Genomic DNA, 19924 nt, shown 5'->3' with positions numbered 1-19924 from the left:
CTACAGCTATGACTGTACCCAGACTGAGCTGTCCCTGGGGAGCACAGAGGGAGGTGAGCAGGTCCAAGAATTGACTGCAGCAGCAAGGCAGAGGAGCACAGACCCAGCTCCAGGGGACATTTGCAGCAGCACATCCAGCTGTACCTCCAAGAAGCAAAGTCCTGAGGCTGCCTGCACTTCCCCAATGTTTGGACACCAAGATCCCAGTTGCTGCCCACACCTTGTCACAGCCCCACTACATACAGACAGCAGCCTTAGGTGAAGAAGTACCCAATCAGCCCAAGGGCAGCTTGTAGCAGAGCAGGCAGCAGCACCATCCATCACTCACCCATCCAGCCTTGTTCTGGGAGCAGGGCTGGGGCTGCAGCTCCCAGCCCAAGCAACACCTGCCCCATCCCAGGTCCCAGGCTCCCCAGCTCCTGTCTTGCCTGGGGAGTTGCAAGGGTGCAAGAAGACCTGGGGGGTCTTCTATAGGGAATGAAACAGGCACCAGGAATGACCCTGACACAGTGCCTCCCTCCTGGGGTGCAGCCCATGGGGGCTGAACAGCAGAATGCAAGTAGGAGCTGGGCTGAGTCCAGGGCTGGGCTTAAATGGGGGCCCAGGGCTGGGTGGGTGGGGGCCTCAGGTGTGGCTGCTCAGCGCCTGTAAGGCATATAAGTGCCCTCAGGCCCCAGAATATCTGTCCTGGAAGGCTGCTTCTAGTAGGGAGAGGGTATGGGGGAAGCTATGGTGTGGTCTTCAGCACTTTAGGAGAACAGAACTAAGTCTGGGCTCTGAGGAGAGGCTGGGAGCTGGTATTTTAGAGTAAGAAACTAACTTTGATTTTATTGTAGACAGTGCTTAGGCTGAGTCTGCTTACAGTATTTGGGGACAAAAGCATCTTAGGCTGTGATGTAGTTCAGTATGTCCTTCAGCTTGCAAGGAGCAGAGTAAGGGGATATCAGCCATGCAGGAACAAAGCAAGGAAGGCTCTAGAACATCTAAAGCATAGGTGTATGCTCTAACCACAAGGCAGCCCTGTCCTGTCTATATGCGGCAGCCCCATGTCCCCAGTGCACTGTGTGAGCTGCTGGGCTAGCACCTCTGGGGCAGGGGGGCTCAGCACACCACAACGCAGCCACTGGCACCAGGAGGAGAGCAGGGACTGTTGTCCTGTGTTGCAGCACAGGGTGAACAAAGCCGTGCTTGTCACCCACGCCATCTCACATGAGCGAGGTCTCCAGACACCAACGCCAGTCCAAGGGAACATTGCCCTGTGGAACAACAGGGCACGAAGGAGCAGCCAGTGCTAGCTGGCCATGAGGGTGTCCCTCTCACAGGGTGCCTCCGGTCCCCCGGGGGGGCACAGCCCTGTGGCTGCATGCCAGCCATCAGCCATGTCACACCCAGCCTGGGGTCCCTGCTGCCCAGGACCACTACCTCCCAGGACAGGCAGGGCTGAGTAGCTCAGCAGCCTTGCAGCCCCAGAGAGATGCTCTAGCCAGTGGGTACCACCGGGGCTTGGATGCCTGAAAGGCCACATGCCAGCAGCCTTCCACATCTCGAGGGGGGCCCTTGGTTTTATCTGCTCCTGCTGGTATCAGCCAGAGCACAGACACCACTGCCGATGGCTCCTGGGGAGCCCCACCACCTCCTCCAGCCCTTCTGCAGCTTCTGCACTGGGTGCAGAAGGGTGGTGCTAAAGAAGAAGCAGGGTTAACCTGGGTGAGGAAGGAAGGAAATGGCCTCGGGGCTCTGCAGGCAGCGTACAGCCTGACAGGAGCACCTCGGAGAGACTCAGCCTGCATCTCCACCCACGGCTGTGCTGCAAGGTCTTCTCATCCCTGTGTCTGCAGCACTGGAGGGAAGGCTGGGGGGGACAGCGAGCTGCCTCTCCCCAGCACCCTGTGCCAGCTCAGCTCCTGCTCCATGGATGCTCCTTGCAGAGACCTGGTCAGCACCTTCCTCCTTAAGTAGGTCCTGGGGGGCCAACACCACACACCCCCCCTCCAGCTTTTGCAGAGGGAGTCAGGGATGGACGTTTCCCAACCATGACCAGGGAAGGGGGTGATCTGGTGCTGGCAAAGGCGGCTGACGACAGGACCAGCTTGGGAGGGTGCAGGGTACCCCGCACCGCCGCGTTCACCAGGAAACCAGGGCGGGGGGGACAGAAGGGGGTGAAATTTCCGCAGCTGAAATGCAATCAGCGTTACTGCCTTGCACTGCGCGCGTCACAGCTGCTGGCACGCAGCCCCTGCACACACCAGTGGGGCTTTTCTGCTGAGTGATGCCCTTCCCCTCACCCTGGCAGGGGCAGGGTCTTTCTGCAGGCGGCATTAGGTCCCCCTGCACCGTGGGCACCCAAAACCAAGGGGGTGAGGTCTGCCATGGCGGCGAGGGTGGGAGTGCGGCCTTGACCCCGGTGCCACGGCAGGCGGGGACTGGAGGGCTCGTGAGCAGTGACGTTTCGCCTGGAGGAAACAGCTGCACACCAAGGACGAGCGCACGGCCACAAGTCCGCACCGAGCGTGCCGGCGGCCGGCTGTTCCCGTGAGCGCGCCCAGCCAGACCTCAGTGCCGCTCGTAAGTGTGCGATGGCATGTGGGGGGACCGTGCTGGCGGGCGAGGGGACGGTGCTGGTGTGCATCACCGCGGTGGCGTGCGAGGGGAGGAAAGCCCTGGTCGGGCAATGAGCCGCGCAAGTGGAGACTCCCTCCAAGGGGTGGCTGCAGGGGGGATCCTTGTTTTCTTTTTATGAAAAATCCTTCCTTTTTAACAAAAGCCTGGGGGGATGCACTGCTGGCAGGTGCTTTTTTGGGCAGGCGCAGGCATTGCTGCGGGGCCCATGGGTGTGTCCCAGCCGGGATGCGCCTTTGTCTGTGCCCCGGCGCTGCCAAGGCCGCGGAAACGCCCATCCCTCCATGCAGGGGTCGGAGCTGGGCTCGGCAGGGAGGGTCCCCCTGGTCTGGCACCCACCCAGTTTTGCACAGGCAAATACGCCAGAGACACGGAGCTCTAGAAGGGCAGGGGGACTTTTTGGTGCTAGGGTGGGGCAGGGGACTTTGGGGACCTCCCTTGCCACGCAGGGAGGACAGATGCCGCTTTTTTTAACCTGGCGAAGCTCCCTTTCCGCCCTGCAGGCTGGATGACGGGCGGCGGGGTGCTGGGTGTGCTCTGGCCCTCGCTGCGCGCGGCCATGCCGGGAGAGCCTTGCTAGGCAGCGGGCTGCAAAAATAACCGCTGGGCTCCCAGGGTGAAACCCCTGAGCCCGAAGCCATGATGGGGCCATGGAGAGGCTGGCGGGGTGCGTGCTGTCAGGGGGAGAGAGGCTTTTTGGCAAGGGCGGGTTGTTCTGCAAAGGGGACGGACTGTGCTCGTCATTTAAGGTTTCTCATGGCACGTCCTATCCAGGGACCCCCACAACCCAAACCTCCCAATGGTTTCAGGGGGGCAGGTACATCCCCGTGCCAGGGCTCTGCAGCCTCCAGGTATCACCACCTGCCCCACGGATGCGGTGTGTTTGTCTGGGCATCCTCCCCAGATCGCCTGCTGGCAGGGCAAGAGCTGGGGCTGCTCCGCCAGCCTCTGCGGAGGTGTCAGCAGCGGTGGGGGACAGGGACGGGGCACTGCAGGGACAGGCTGGGGACTGGGTGTGGCTGGGGATTCTCCACTACTGCTGAGATGAGTTGGGCGGTCTCAGCTCGGCTGCTGCATACATGGAGCGAGGCAGGAGGGCTATGCCACACAGGGCTTTCTTCGTTCCCTGGAGGGTACGCAGCTTCATGTGCAGGCTCCTGAGTGGCATTGAAAGGCTGCATGGGCTGGGATCCCCTGGCGCCCACCAGCACTCAGCCGCAGTGCAGCCTCGCTACGCACGGGGCACGCGGGGCTTCTCCCCCAGCCAGGAGCCGTGAGGAAGGTCGGGTGAGGCTTGCAGCCTCCCCAGCTGAAACGGGAAGGGGAGGCAAAGACAGATCTGGTTTTCTGCAAAACTTCCTCCCCTCAGCAAGGATGCCGGTGGGTGCCAGAAAGCTTCCTGCACCCGAGTGGGGTGACCCAACTGCACCGACGGCTGCTGGGCTGGGTCTCCCCCTCCATGGGTGCTCTCACAGGGATGCAGGGCCAAGCTGGGGAAGTTCATGTGATTTCACCTACTCACTCCATGGCATGTAATCAAGCTCGGCTGGGGGCAGAAATCCCCCCAGAGCGGCCCCACTGTGCCTTCAGCTTTCCTGCAACGTGTCTCGGAGGGAGGGCGAGCCCTGGTGAGGAGGGAGCCGTGCCTCATGGCTGGAGCTCAGCTGACGCTCAGCGGTTCATTCATGGCCAGGCTCCATTTTCCAGCTGTTTCTCTCCCTCCGTCAGCTTTCTCGGAGCAAACAGCGCTGTCTGGGGACTTTCTCTTGGGGGGGGTGGGGAGAGCCCACACCGCAGCGGGTTGCAGCTATAAATGGTGCTAGTGTTAGAAAACAATCTGCGAGTTACCCTGGAAACCCGGCTGCGTTTCCTGGGCCCTGCGGTGGGACTGATGGCGGCCTTGATTCGGTGCATGGAAACTCAGATAAAGCTGGTGGGACTTCGCGGGGGCTGCCCAGCCCCGGCACCGTGCAGCAAAAGGCCGTCCCAGGCAGCTGCTGAAGCTGGGATGGTGCCAGGGCTTGGGGGGCTGCAGGGAGCAGGGGGAGCATTGTGGGGTGTAGCAAGGAGGGTCAGCCCCATGGAGGATGCTCAGCCCATTTCCATGTATTCAGCACTTTCTTCCCCTCCCGGTTTCTCTCAGCGCTGGCAGGAAGCTACGCGGGGGCCCATCTCCGCTGCCCCCAGCCTGTGGGGTTCCCAGCTTGGTGCCAGATACCAAAGGACCTCAGTTCCGGAGACCGTAGGGTGGCTGGCGAAGGCCCTCTCCCTGAGCCTCCCCAGCAGCACCTGGCCATCGCCTTCCCGCGGGTACCGCACCCGCAGCGATGGCTGGCAGCAGTGCCCAAGGGAGGGAGCGAAGCCCCCCTTAACTAACACAGCCCACAGAGAGGCGGCTTTGGCTCACGTTGGCTTTTCTGTTCCCTCCCGCAGCTCCTCCTTGCCTTCGCTCCAGTGATTTCCAGCTCGGGAAGCCATGGCACCCAAAGGAAAGGTAAGGGTGGGGATGGGTACCGAGAGTGCCACAGGGCAGACCCCAGAGCTGGGGCAGCATCTCCGTTGTGCCGCAAGGCTGGTGGTGACATGCACGGGGGTGCATGTCCCAGAGCTGGGGCAGCATCTCCGTTGTGCTGCAAGGATGGTGGTGACATGCACGGGGGTGCAGTGCTGCCTGAAGTCTGTTTACATTCCTGCCTCTCCAGCCAGCGCTGTCTGGATGTGATGCAGATGGGGGAAGCGCTGGGGCGGGGAGCTGGGAGAGCAGGGACAGCAAGGAGCAAAAATCCTTTTGGGACCACAGTGGGATGGAGGAGAAAAGCGGGGCTGTGGGAAGGGGAGGAGAAAGACGTTGCACTGGGGATTTGGGCTTTTGCTGGAGTGAAATCCCGCCTGTGCCTGAGCCCGCTGCAAGGCATGCAGCCTTGCTTTGGCCTCCCCCCCAAACCCAGCATGGATTTCTCCCCCCCTCCAAGCCGGGGCTGGTGCAGTGTGGCAGCTGGGTGAGCAGGGGCTCCCTTGCAGCCAGGGAAACATCTCGGCATGTGAGGAAAACCTTGCCTCGGTGGGCAGCTGTGGCTGGCAGGGTACAGCCTGCCTGCACTGTGCTAGGCAGGGGAGGAGTCCAAGTCCAGAGCCTCCCCTCTCTGCTGCGGGGTCCAGGCTCTGCTTTCCATTCCCTCGAGAAATCACGTAATCACTGCCTCAAGCCCTGTTACCTGTGGCTTCCTGTCCAGCCGAGGGGGTGGTTGCCTCTGGGTGGGGAAACTGAGGCACAGCACGGGTGAGCATCACCCCTGCGGTGGTCCAGGACCCCGAGCAGCCATGCGGTGGGAGAGAGCGAAGCCACGCTGGGAATTTTGCTTCCACCCTCCCGGCCCCAGCCTGGCTTATTTTTAGCTGGGAGGTCCCAGGCAGGCCGGGATGAGTCAGAGGCTGGAGGAGGGGAGGCAGGGGGCCCTAGCAGCTCGGCAGGGGATGGAAAGGGCGATGGGGGTGTGAGGATGGCTCAGTGGGCAAGATGCTGTTTCCCTCCCGAGTGATGTTTCTGCACCTCCCTGGGGCTCATTTCCACGAGAGTGCAGGGAGCGTGGGGCAATGCGCAGTGCTGAGCTCCTGCCTCAGTTTCCCTTGCCCCTGCCATGGCAGCGCGGCAGCAAGGCAGGCAGCTCATGCTTCGATGGCTCAGCAGGCAGGAACACAGCCCTGCTCCTCCTCCCCATTTAACCAGGGCCAACATCTTGTCTCCGCATCACCACTGGTGCGACCCCAGCACCTTCCAGCCACCTTCATCCCCTCCTGCTGCCTCCGGGCACCTCCTTTGCCCTGTAACTCCTTATTTATGTCTCTGCAAAGCATGTGTGTGGGCAGCAGCTTGTACCCAGCCACGAGGGTCTGGGAGCTGCCGGGAAGCGGGGCTAAATCCAGCTCTCCGGATGAATCACCTGCAATACGATCTGTCCCCATGCCTGCCCAGCTCCCTCGAAGGGCAGCGTCTCCTCTTGGCCGACCTGGTCCCCACCACGTGGGACACCAGTGCAAGCAGCTCCTCCAGAGAGTGCCTGTGGGATGTGCCCAGCCTGGACTGGTTTCTCTCTGAAAATGGGGGTACAGAGGCCAGCTGTGTGAGATGCAGCGGAGCTGTTGTGCCACAGCGTTGGGATGGAGCCCAGGGGAGTGACAGGTATGGGGCTGCCCTGTGTCCATCCCCTTGGGTTCATTCCTGGAGGCACTTGCTGGGTCCGGGATTCTGGCACTAGTGCTGCCTGCCTGATGCCCATCTTCTCTGGAGACATGTCGGCTTTAGATGCCCATGCTGGCAACAGCCCTGAGCATTTGTACAGCTCTTGGGGATTTTAAACAAGCCCTGCAGCAGATCCTGAGCAAGCAAGCCCTGGGAGGTGTACGCACCCCATTGGCACATGGTACAACCAGAGCCAAGGGAGGAGGCTCAGAGTTTCCCAGGGTGCTGACACAGCTGAGAGCCCCGGCTCAGCCTGGTTCCCAGCGCTCCCACTCCCCAGCAAGACTGCTAAAGAAACACTGCTCTTCAGCTCTTTCCACTTTCTGCCTCTGTTGGGGATGTGTCCCAGTTCCTTATGTGGCATCAGGCTGGTTTCACATCTGCTTCCAGCCAGGGTTTGCGCTGATCTCGTTCAGAGTTCAGCCCCAGGCTCCTCCAGGGTGAATTCCCCTGGGCAAAGCTGACCTGGGGAGGGGAAGCCCGGTCCCTGTTTTTTCCTGAGGTCTCTGGGGCTGTCACTTCTGGGCTCCCCATTGTGCATCCTGGAGGTGCAGGGGAGCAGAGAGAAGTGGATCATGCCAACCCCCAGGATTTCTCAGGCTCTTGGGAAAGTCTTACCCCATATCCAGGATCTCTGTTCCGACCCCTCGGACCAGCCTGGGCCCTGCGGGAGCACACGCTGGGGCAGGACAAGCTGTTGGCAGCTCTGGCACTTCTCAGTGCTTTCCTCTTAGCAGCCCACGATGATTTTTTTGCCTGTCCATGTGTCTCCTCATGTGGATGCCATGCAGATCTTGGGCATCTTCAGCATCTGGAGGGTTTCCCTACTCGCAACAGGTAGTAGGAAAATTATTTCCTTCATTGCTCCCAATCCACCCGCCCATAACTCCCTTCAGCCTGGCTGCGTTGCAGGGAGATCGCCCTGGACCTTCCATGCCTTCCTCTGCATCCAACCCTCCCGTGAGGTCTCCCCTTTTCCTGCTGAATCCCCGCAGATGGAGCTGGGAACCCTAATGTGCTCAAGAAACCTCCCTTCAAACCATCAGCTGGCACGGCAGGGAGGGTTGTATCCAGCTTAAACACAGCGCACAAGCAGCAAGAAGAGAGCAATACCAGTGAGATAGGAAAGGGAAGGCTGTGTACTCCAGTGACCCAGAACACAAACAATTTGCACAGTGGGGAGAGGAAACAATTGAGGAGAAGAAGAAGTGCTTATGTTTGAGGCTGAGCTTTGCCTTTGGCAGCCCAAGCAGGAGCAGATCTTGCCCCAGTCCTGCTCAGCTTCAACTTCTTCCCCCCATCCCACCCGGGGGCTGCTCCTTCTCTTTTCACCTTCTCACTTCCTTTCCCCTAGGTCTACAGGGGGTCAGTGAAGGATTTCGCAGGCTTTGACGCCAGCCAGGATGCGGAGGCCTTGTACAATGCCATGAAGGGATTTGGTACGGATGCTCCTCCAGACTGACACCCCGGGGCCACCTTGATGTCCCCTATTCCTTTGGTTGACCCTTGCATGGCTGGGCATCCTGCATTGCCTCCCCTCTCAGCTGCCTGTCTACTTTAGCAGTGTGCCAGGATCTTTCCTGGCTCCCCTTTCCTCCCTGGAGCCAGCTCGGCTCTGCTTCTCCTCCTGGCCCTGAGTTGGAAGCAGCTTTGGGCACGGCAGGATGGCTATGATGACCCCAGCTGTGGGGGGTGAGATCCAGCTGTGGGGCTAAATGTGACTCCTGCCTCTCCCCGCAGGCAGTGACAAGGAGGCCATCCTCGACCTCATCACTTCTAGAAGCAACAAGCAGCGAGTGGAGATCTGCCAAGCCTACAAGTCCCTCTACGGGAAGGTAACGGCAGAAACGCTCCCTGGTCCGTGCCCCTACTGCAGACACAGGCGGCCACGGATGCCACAAACCAGCCCACGCAGGGACCCACCGCTCCCCAGACCCACTCAGAGATGCTGTGGAGCAAAGGGTCCCCCAGCCCCTTTCTCCCCCTCCACCAGGACCTCATCGCAGACCTCAAGTATGAGCTGACGGGGAAGTTTGAGCGGCTGATCGTGAGCCTGATGCGGCCCCCAGCTTACAGCGACGCCAAGGAGATCAAAGATGCCATTGCGGTAAGGGGTGGGCAGCCCCCCCCGGGGCCCCTCCGAGGACACCCCAGCTGGGCCCACTGCTTATGGGGCTGTGTCTCTGCCCGCAGGGCATCGGCACAGATGAGAAGTGCCTTATCGAGATCCTTGCCTCCCGCACCAACCAGGAGGTCCATGACCTGGTGGCTGCCTACAAAGACGGTGCGGGCTGGGGAAGGGCAGGGGCTGCCCTGTGTCCCCTTGGGCCGGGACAAGGGGCAGAGGGGAGGGGATCCAGCTCTCCAGGACCTGACCTCTCCCTCTTTCACCAGCCTATGAGAGAGACCTGGAGGCTGATGTCGTTGGAGACACGTCGGGCCACTTCAAGAAGATGCTTGTTGTTCTGCTTCAGGTGTGTCTATCCGTCCAGCATCTGCAGGTGGTGAGTGTCTGTGCATAGCAGGGCTGAGCCTGTCTCTGTCCCACAGGGAGCCAGGGAGGAGGATGATGTGGTGAGCGAGGACCTGGTGGAGCAGGATGCCAAGGTGAGGCTTCGCAGGTCGCTGGGACGGGTGGCACTGGGACCATCTGGACTTAGGCCTGTGAAAGGCAGGTGGGCAGCAAGGGTGCCTGTGCTTGGGCAGAGCCCCACGTGAGCAGCACCCTGACTCGGGCTCTGCCGCCTTCCCCATCCCACAAGGACCTGCTGGAAGCTGGCGAGCTGAAATGGGGCACAGACGAGGCCCAGTTCATCTACATTCTTGGCCGGCGAAGCAAGCAGCACCTCCGCCTGGGTGAGCATCACATGCGAGCCTCAGGGTTGGGCTTGAAGGTATCTTGGCAGCTTCTCCAGGCATCACCTCACTCTCATCCTGCAGTCTTTGACGAGTATCTGAAGATTTCCGGGAAGCCGATTGAGAGGAGCATCCGGGCAGAGCTCTCTGGTGACTTTGAGAAGCTGATGCTGGCCGTGGGTAAGTCAGCCCCTGCGTGGGGAGTGCTGCGAAAACACACTGCTGGCCTTGCCGGGGTGAGAGGGCTCCGTGCAAGAGCCAGTGGGGTCGGGGTTGTGGCTGTACCCGGTTTCAGGGAGCTCAGGGATGCTCCTTCAGGGTGGGTGGGGATGCTGAATGTGGTGCCCAAGGGGCATGGGTTCTCAGAGGCTGGGGGCACTGGTGAAGCCGGGTGTCAGCATCCCTCACCGCACCTCAATTTCCCTGCAGTGAAGTGTGTCAGAAGCACGGCAGAATATTTTGCTGAAAGGCTCTACAAGGCCATGAAGGTGAGTGGATGACCCCTTTTCCAGGGGGTCCCCCACAGCGTTGCAGGGAGCTGTCCAGAGGAGGGGTCCCCTTGCCATGGGGTGCTGCTGGAGGGCAGGGTGACACAGGTCCATGAAGACAGGACCTATGTGACCTGGGGTCTCTGCTTTTCCCTCCAAAGGAGTTATTCTTTCAGCCCTGTGGCTGGGTAGAAATCTGATAGAGGGTCTCAAATGTGATGGGCTGAGCAGGGTTGCTTGGCCGCCTCAGGCTTGATGCTGGGGGTCCTCCATTGCAGGGTTTGGGCACGAGAGACAACACACTGATCCGCATCATGGTGTCCCGCAGCGAGATCGACATGCTGGACATCCGGGAGGTGTTCAGGACCAAGTATGAGAAATCTCTCTACAACATGATAAAGGTAAGTGCTGGGGATCCCCGGTCACCCTCTGAGCAGCTGCTAGTGCTGCCTCCCTTGTGATGCCAGCGCCGGTGGGAGGGCTGAGCCCCCTCCCCAGCTACCCTGTGCCGGGTGTCCATCTCTGAGGACAAGGCTCAGGGAGACCCCTCTCCATGCGCCCATCCCACGGCACTACCTTAACCACCCCTGCTGCATGGTTCTCCATCTCTGTCTGTCTTTCCAGGAGGACACCTCCGGGGAGTACAAGAAGGCCCTGCTGAAGCTGTGTGGAGGGGACGATGAGTAAGACCTCCTGTCACCCCCTGTTTGTCCCCCTCTTCATCCCCTTGGTGCTGGGTACAAACCTCCAGGTCAGAGCCTGGTGGAGCACCTGGGACTGGCAGTGACAGCGGTTCAGTATGGGGGACCCTGCAGCCCCTCTGCATGGCCAACCACGATGCCATGGTCCCTTCTTGGCACGTGGCAGCCCCACAAGGCAGAGACAAACACCTGGAGGGAGGATGTGGGGATTTACCACCCACTGCCCCCCATTCCCACCCAGCCCCACAGCCAGCACCCAGCTCCTGCCCACTTGCCCCCGTGCCCGGCACCCGGCAGGTACAAAACATCCCTCATGGAGGGGCAGGACTGGGCATGGGGGCAGGCAGGGGGTGGCTGCCGGCGGGGCGCGGGGCCCCATGGCTCACTGTCCCCTGTCCTTGCCCTCCCATTGCAGTGCCGCAGGTGAGTTCTTCCCCGAGGCGGCGCAGGTGGCCTATCGGATGTGGGAGCTTAGCGCGGTGGCCAAAGTAGAGGTCAGCACCCCCCTGCCCTCCTGTACCCCCTCTCTGCTCCCTGCCAGCTTGGGACCCCCGGCTGCTCCTCTCCGCCGCGGGGCACGGCCAGCCCTGTGCCTCAGCTCTGCCTCTCGCTCTGTGGCTTCTCTCGACGCCATTCTTCAGTTTTGGGGCACGAGGTTGGCGGATCGTAACCCCAGCAGGGTTGGCCACCCCCACGGGCTCCACTAACCCCCTCCTCTCTGTGAGGCCTCCCTCCCTCAGGATGGCAGGCCCTGCATGTCTGTGCAATGCATCACGCGCAGCCCTGGCTCCGGTGCCCACCAGAGACCTCCTGCTCCCCGGGACAGCCCACCTCAATGCCAAGGCTGGCTGGGGCATGGCCGTGCCATGGGGAGCCGGGACACTGCATGCAGCCAGAGGCACCCACAAAAGGCTGCTTTGGGATGTGCAGAAAAGGCACCCTGAGCCCTACGTGCATGGGGAAGACAGAGATGTGCTGGGAGCTGTAAGGATGCAGGAGGGTAGAATTACAAGGCAGGAGTGGGCACCCTTTCAGCGACTCCTCTTCTGGCTCTCAGCTGATGCGGCCAGCCCCGGCCGAGGTGTCCCAGCAGTAGGGGCGGCAGGTATAACACCAAGCAGGACACCGAGACTCCAGGGACTGTCTGCTGCCATCTTCTCCCTGCTCTCTGCTGGCCTGGCTATGGTTTGCCCCTCGATGGAAGGGGTGACAGTGTCGGGGACATCCTCACTGAGCCCTGGGTGCTTGCACTAACACATGACCTGCTTTGGCCTCAGCTTGCCAGGTGGCACCTTCCCTCCCTCTCTCCATCCCTCCCTCTCTCCATCCCTCCCTCTCTCCATCCCTCCCTCCATCCCACCCAGCTCAGGGATGAACCCAAACCCCTCTGTGCCTCCGCAGCTGCGAGGAACCGTGCAGCCCGCAGGAGGCTTCAACGATGACGGGGACGCGCAGGTGCTGAGGAAGGCGATGAAGGGCCTGGGTAAGTGGGGACTGCATGCCCAGCCCCGTTCCTGCTGCTCTGCAACAGCTCCTGGGGCAGAAAACCCACCCCGGCTCTCGCAGGGCTGCGTGAAAGCCCCAGGGGGAATAAAGAGATGGTTTTGGAGCTGTGAGAGCTCTCCCTTCCCCACCTCCCCAGTTTGCGGGTTTGGGGTGGCAATGTGCCCGCGGTCAGGGGTGACACCAGGGGTGACAGTGTGTGGCTCTGCTGGCCCCCTCCGCTCTCCCCAGCATCACTGCTGTCATGCTGTCATTGCAGGCACGGATGAAGGGGCCATCATCGAGGTGGTGACGCAGAGGAGCAACGCCCAGAGGCAGCAGATCCTAAAGGCTTACAAGGCTCACTATGGCAGGGTAGTGCTGGGGCCCCCCTCCCACCCTGCTCCTTCCTTCTGCCCACATCCTGCCCCCTCCCACGCGGAGATCTGCCCCTCGCTGAAAGAAATCCTGCCCAGGGAGCGGTGGGCAGCCAGGGCACCCCGATTTGCTCTGTTATGACTCCCCCAAGGAAGACCAAGTTGACAATCAGCCTCCCATTGTGGGTGCACTACCAGCCCAAGGGGAGGGCATCCCTTCCCCTTTGCCTGCTCCATCCTCAGCCCCAGAGGACTCCAGAGCCAGGATCTCCCCAGAGCCACCCCCCATAATGTCACCTTAAACCATCCCAAGGGGTTTTCCCAGATGTCTTCCACCTCCACGCTCTCCTCCCCTGTTTTCTCCCCGGTGTTGCCTTGGCTGGTCTGTCCCTGCAGAAGGAGCTGGGGGCTGAACACTCAAACGCTTTTGCAGGACCTGATGGCAGACCTGAAATCCGAGCTGTCAGGCAGCTTGGCCAAGCTGATCCTCGGGCTTATGCTGACGCCGGCGCAGTACGATGCCAAACAACTGAGGAAGGCTGTGGAGGTAACTGCCACACTGGTTGTATCAGCTTCAGCACATGAGGACGAGGCGGTTTTTGCTGGGGTTGTACCTGCACTGCCGCTGACCTGGGGCTGTGAGTGCGCCCCAGCTTTACATGCCCCCAGGCTATTGTCTCCTATACGGAAGGAAAGCAGAGCAGAAGGCACCAGGACAAAGACCTGGTTTGCACTCAAGACCTGCCAGGAGCCCCATTTGGCCTCTTTGCAGCCTGGCACGCTCTAGCCGGCTCATACACAAAGCCTCTCAGGGAGGCCTCCCACTGCTTTACAGAGCATCCCCACTTTGCAGCGGGAGCAGTGCCCTGCCAGGCACAGCCAGCCACAGGAGAGCCAGGTTAGGGGCAAAGCAGTGGTGTGCACCACTATCCACCAGTCACACCAGTTGGGATCCCACTAGCAGCGCAGCTGGACACTTTCATGACAGTTCCTACCAGCCCTTAGGGCCATTTGCTGGACATGGACTTTTGGCACGTGGTAGCCCTGGGGTTAGAGCAGCCCCTCCTTGCCTGGCACTGGCAGGGTGATGCTGCCGTGTCCTCATCCAGCGCTGGCATCCACAGCACCCCGCTGCCATGCTGCTCTCTTCCAGGGGGCCGGCACAGATGAGAGCGTCCTCATTGAAATAATGGCCACACGGAACAACCAGGAGATCACAGCTATCAACAAGGCATATCAGGAAGGTATGGCACAGGAGGGATGTGGGGAGCACCCAGGTCCTGGGTACAGACCACATTTAATGCTGTACAAGGCCCTTTCCAGAGCCCAGGGTACAATTTTTGTCTCTGGTTTGGGTCCATGGCTTGGTGCTGTGAAGGTCTGTTAGTCCCTCCAGGCAAGAGCAGTTCTTCCCAGGTCCAACACCTTATTAAAAGTGGAAACCTGGGATGAGGCTGGCAGGAGTTCTCAAATCCATCCTGTGATTTCTCACACCCCCAGACCCTGCATTTCTCTTTCCCTTCCATCCATGCCCCTCCCTAGGGAACAAGTGCTGCAAGCTGCAGGTTAAATCCCCAGCCTCTTCTCTCCCAGAAAGCCCATGGTTTTAAACAGATGGCTCTGTGGCTGGTCACCTCCAGCAGAGTGCTGGTCCTGGCCTCTCTCTGTGTCACGGTGACATGCCCCAGCTCTGCCACCAATGTCTCCTCCCCTGAGAGCTCTTTCACAATGACCCTTTCCCTTGGGAGCACCTGGAGCAAGAGGCTGTGCTCATGCCCAGGACATTAGAGCTGCTGGGGTGATCCCACCCTCCCCGGGCCTGAAAACAGCAGATGGAGGCATCTGCTTCAGCCATGCAAAGGCTGGAGGATGGCCACCAACATCCACAAGCCCCATGGGGATCATGGGCACAATAGGCACTGGTGGGTGGGAAGCAGAGCTGCAGGCAGGGTGCAGGGCTCAGCCATCCCCCTTCTCCACAGCCTATCACAAGCCCCTGGAAGATGACTTGAGCTCCGACACATCGGGGCATTTCAAGAGGATTCTCGTCTCCCTGGCTCTGGTAAGAGTGGCTCTCTCACTGGGGATTGTCCCCTCCCTGCCACGGGCAGCAGTGGGGTCTGCGAGGACAGTGGCTATGGAGAAGACAGAGCATCACTGCCTGCCTGGGCTGCGCTGCTGGACCCTGTCTGCCACCCCCTTGCTTGGGGCTCTCCTGGGAGATGTCCTCTCCCCAGCTCCATGATTTTTGTATTGAACCACAGGGCAACCGTGACGAAGGACCAGAGAACCTCACACAGGCGCATGAAGATGCCAAGGTAAGAACCGTACTGGCAGTGCTGTTACAGGCTCTGCATTAAAAAAATGAGCATGTTGCATCCCTTGGTCTGGAAATGGCATCCTCAGGGAAGCAAATGCTGCTGGGACAGAGTCTCTGTAAGCTGCAGGGGGAGATGCCAGGTGAAGGGACACCCTTGGAGGTAAAGCTCCCCAGCCTGATTTCTGATGCCCTGGCCTCTGTTGCTCCATGCCCAGGGAAGCTGCAAACCATGAGAGCAGCCCTGGGGTCCAGCCCCAGGGAGCTCCCAACTGGGGACTGCACTATTGCTTGTGCAGAGCTGCCACTTTGGGGTCCGGTAGCACACACTGGTGGTGAAATCTGGCACTTGAGCTTCAAAGGCAGCTTTGGGCTGTTCTGCAGGAGCCACACACCTCTTTGTGTTGTGCATAGGACAGCCCTGAAGCCTAAGCTGCTTTTCACCCAGCCAGCATGGCGGGATGCCAGCCCCAGCCCGCAAATCATTGCCTCATCTTTACGGGGCTGGGGTGAGCCAGGACTGGAGGGGGAAGGCTGAGCAGCCATAAACGGTGCAGGGGGGTGCTGGGGCCCCGTTGCCTGGCTCAGCTCCTGGTCCCAGGAGACCTGTGACCCTCTTGGGCTGTGCACCTTGGCCGCCTGCTCCTTTGGGCCAAGCCTTTTCTGAAAGGGGCTGGGAAGCTCAGTGCAGGGCCAAACCCGAGCTCTCGCTTGCCTGTCCTGCCCCAGCACCTCTTGCTCCAACGCATGCCGGCAGCTCGCAGCTGTGCAACTCTCCCAGCAAGGCTGCTGCCGGCAGAGGGAGCGGATGCTGCGCTGCCTGCACCCCGCCGCATGCGCTGCTGCTTGCCTCGACTTGCTGCAGAGAAAGAGAGAGCCAGGGATGACAAACAGGGACGAGCCAGCTGGGCGGCAGCTGGCCTGGCACTGCGCTGTATTTTGTCATCAAAGCTGCCCTTCCCCTCCGCCTGCTCCCTGCACCCGGCAGAGACAGGCAGGCTGGTGTGAGCCAGCCTGGGGCCAGGCAAGGGCGCTCCTCGAGGAGCAACAGGCTGGTATCCAAACCTCAGGGTTGGGGGGATCACTTTGCTTGGCCAAAGACCACCCCCCCGTCCCAGCTAGGGGTGTAGGGGCCAAACTGGAGGAAGAGACAGGTCCTAAGATCAGGTCCACTCATGGGGAAGGAGGGGAGCTGGGAACAGGTCATTTTAGGGGATTTTGCTAGACTTCCCTCGCTTTGCCAGGGAAGGATAAAGGTTGAGCAGCACCTTCTGACCCTGTTGTCTTCCTGTCTCTCTCTTTCTCTCCACCAGGTTGTTGCTGAGACCCTGGTGAGTGCCTGCCCTTTCGCTCCTCAGCATTCTGCACGTTAGAGGGGATGCTGCGGTCCTCGGGTGCAGGGCAGGGGCTGGCAATAGCAGCCCCACGTATCAGGCTCCTCTGACCACATGGGCTGTGCTCGCTTGCTCGGGGCTCCAGGGTCCTTGCGTCAGGATGGGTGGCAAGGGGACAGATGGGACCTGCACGAGGGCGCTTCCCTGCAGCGCTAGGCAGGAGAGAAGGAAAGCCACCTTCCTGCCCTTGGGAAGGCTGGGGACCAATCCTGCCCGCTGCCTGCATGCAAGGATCCATGTTCTTGGCAGTGTGGGACTCGGGGCTGGCTTCCCTGGCTCACCAAAAGTGGGAATTGGGGAAGGAGCAGCTTTCTACTGCAATAGCCTAATGGGTGCGATGAGTACAGCCTCCCTGCTGAGCCCCGCAGCAGGAGTCGCAGCCATTTCACCCATGCATGCACTGCTGTGGCCCAGGGTTGGAGGGTGGCTCCTGTGTCTGGCAGCTCTGAATTCCCTGTTCAATATTGGTCACCCTCAAAACACCCTCCCCAAAAGAAAAAAAGAAAAAGTCTTAATCATGAGCATTGCACAGCTTTTTTCATAAAAACTGGAAAACGTCTTTTCTCAGAGGTAGTGTGTGAGTGTGCAGCTGTGCACTGTCACATCCATGCACAGAAAATGCATTTTTTGGCAAAAAAAAAAGCTATTTTCCTGCTCATGAGAGGCCACCCCCTTTGCAAGAGGCTGTTCAGGACTGGCTGTCCCAGGAAGAGCTGTTTGACATCTTCGCCCCTCTCTGCTATGCTAGTCCCCCTGTCCCTCTCTTCACTCTTGGTTGCTCTCCCAGAAACTTGCTGACGTCTCCAGCAATGACTCCAGCGACTCCCTGGAGACCCGCTTCCTCAGCATCCTCTGCACCCGCAGCTACCCCCACCTCCGCAGAGGTAGGACCATGTTTCTCCATCGCTGCTGGACCCCCAGCTGTGACACAAGTGCTTTGGTTTGGGCTGGATGGGACTCCCAGGCAGAAGGAGGTTGGGGTGGCCCTGTCTCTCCAGTAGTGGGAGGAGATGGCATTTGGGGTGGCTGGTTGAGGTCACCAAAGCCTGCTCTGGTTGCATCTGGTCCAGAAGTCTCCATGGTTGAGGCTTGGGTCTCCTGGGTGCCCGGGGCTGGGATGGAGCAGCTTGGTGGTGACCCTCTCCTCTCCCCTCCCCATCCCCAGTGTTTCAGGAGTTCATCAAAATGACCAACCATGACGTGGAGCACGCCATCAGGAAGCGGATGTCGGGAGACGTGAGGGACGCCTTTGTGGCCATCGGTCAGTGCCTAGCACATGCTCCCTTGGGGCAGGGCTCCCTGGAGGGCAGGCAGCCCCTTCGCCTGCCTCTGCCAAGGCAACATGAGGGCAGATTCCTGCTGCCTTTGGGCCATGGAGACTCCTGGCATGGGGTTGGGGCATTTATAGGGCATCCTACAAGGCCAAGCCTGCACCCCTGTACTAAGGAGGGTTTGTAGCTGACCCAGCGGGTGGCAGAGCTCCTCACTGCAATGTGTCCCCTGGGTGCCGCAAGCCAGGAGCCCACTTTCTCTCCCCTCTGTGTGTTGCAGTCCGGAGCGTGAAGAACAAGCCGGCCTTCTTCGCTGACAAGCTCTACAAGTCCATGAAGGTGCAGATGGGCTCTCCCAGGGCTGGACTGTGGGAGTGGGGCTATGGCGGGCAGACACCCTTTGGGACTCTCTGATTTAACGCCACGGCAGTGATGGGGTTTGTCCATGGCTGTCCCTGAGGGAGCAGGGCAGGGCTGAGCTCAAACCAATACCACATCAGCTTTCTGGGGTTAGCAGGGGATGCAGCAGGCTTGTGTCTTGCCGGCAGCAAGCCCAGCAGATGTTCAAGGAGAGATCATAGAATCATAGAATAGTTTGGGTTGGAAGGGACCTTTAAAAGTTAGCTAGTCCAGCCCCCCTGCAATAAGCAGGGACATCAACTAAGTCAGGTTGCTCAGGGCCCACTCCAACCTGACCCTGAATGTTTCCAGGAATGGGGCATCTACCACGTCTCTGGGCAACCTGTGTCAGTGTTTCACCACCCTCATTGTAAAAAATTTCTTCCTTATATCTAGTCTGAATCTACCTTCTTTTAGTTTAAAACCATTATCCCTTGTCCTATCGCTATAGGCCCTACTAAAAAGTCTGTCCTCATCTTTCTTATAAGCCCCCTTAAGTATTGAAAGGTTGCAATAAGGTCTCCCTGGAGCCTTCCCTTCTCCAGGCTAAACAACCCCAACTCTCTCAGCCTTTCCTCACAGGAGAGGTGTTCCATCCCCCTGATCATTTTTGTGGCCCTCCTCTGGACCCGATCCCCAGCTTGGACTATGCTGGAGATGCCGGGAGGGTGCCTGGGCCCCAGTCCTTCTGGGATTATTTGTTCAAGCTCCCCTTTGCAGGGTGCCGGCACGGATGAGAGGACCCTCACCCGGATCATGATTTCCCGGAGCGAGATTGACCTGTTCAACATCCGGGGCGAGTTCATAGACCTGTTTGACAAATCACTGCACCACATGATCAAGGTGAGGGGACACAAATGTCCCTCTCTGGTTTGTCACCTTGTCTGGCTGAGCCCCGGCTGTGAGCCCTGCAGGGACGCAAGCCATGAGCGGTGCCATGGATGGCACAGGGGCTGAGCATCACCTGGGAAGGGGGAACCTGCCCCAGCCAGCCCCGGTGTTGGCAGGTCTGGCTGTAAAGGGGATGTGCGGACATCTTCCACTGCCGCGTGGATGCCTGCGGGGTGGCCGGGGCATGGAGCTATGCCTTCCCCATGCCCAGCGCTTTGAACTGGGCTTCCCCGCGGCAGGCATCAGTAGGAGGTTCTCTGACATGGGTCTCCCCCTTGCAGAAGGACACCTCCGGTGACTACTGCAAGGCTCTGCTGGCCCTGTGCGGGGGGGAGGACTAGGCGGCTGCGGAAGCCCCTTCTTCGTGTCTGAGCCAGCACGCGCGCACCCACCGCCTTGATGTCACTGCAGCTTCGGGGGCTTCAGGGGACACCTGGTTCCCTGCAGAGGATGACTCACTTTGCGCTGGAGAGCAGCAACACATTGCAAGCAGGGGAGTCTTGGGGAGGGGAGCAGAGGGGTCTGGGTAGGGGGATTATTGTCTGTCTCAGTGCAAAATAATTCATACCCAAACATGCCACTAACCCAGGAATTTACCCAGGTGGAAAAGACAATTTTAAATCTCATAAATAAAACCTTACTGTTGCTGACCCTGGGGCAAGAGCGGTTGATTTATTGGGGCAGATTTGGGTGGGACTGAGCCCATGTTGAGGAGTCTCAGTGTCTCCTTGCTCCTGCACGTAAATGCTGGCAGGACCCCTGCCCCAGCCCCAGAGAGGGCCCTGGAGACCCCAAAGCCCCTCTGAGCAGCACCGCAGGGTCCCCCACTTCTGAGAAAGGGGCTGGAAATACATTTGGGGCTGGCAGCAGCACAGGGATTTCACTGAGA

The 19924-nt window shown here is 60.0% G+C and overlaps 1 protein-coding gene across 1 annotated transcript; it reads left to right on the top strand.

The window, feature by feature from the left end:
• The first annotated feature begins 5058 nt into the window (after positions 1 to 5058).
• Positions 5059 to 19542, top strand: ANXA6 (annexin A6). The gene is made up of 24 exons (XM_059825371.1): positions 5059 to 5113; positions 8214 to 8298; positions 8600 to 8694; positions 8853 to 8966; positions 9053 to 9143; positions 9254 to 9333; positions 9410 to 9466; positions 9622 to 9715; positions 9800 to 9895; positions 10145 to 10203; positions 10482 to 10604; positions 10828 to 10886; positions 11320 to 11398; positions 12306 to 12387; positions 12667 to 12761; positions 13197 to 13310; positions 13917 to 14007; positions 14746 to 14825; positions 15028 to 15081; positions 17262 to 17358; positions 17640 to 17735; positions 18026 to 18084; positions 18865 to 18987; positions 19317 to 19542. Exons 1-24 carry the CDS (start codon positions 5096 to 5098, stop codon positions 19374 to 19376), a joined length of 2001 nt encoding a protein of 666 aa, XP_059681354.1. The 5' UTR covers positions 5059 to 5095; the 3' UTR covers positions 19377 to 19542.
• Positions 19543 to 19924: the final 382 nt, after the last annotated feature.

This window comes from Gavia stellata, chromosome 16 (genome assembly GCF_030936135.1).
Source record: "Gavia stellata isolate bGavSte3 chromosome 16, bGavSte3.hap2, whole genome shotgun sequence".
Taxonomy (NCBI): domain Eukaryota; kingdom Metazoa; phylum Chordata; class Aves; order Gaviiformes; family Gaviidae; genus Gavia; species Gavia stellata.
This window is presented reverse-complemented; position numbering and strand designations above follow the sequence as displayed.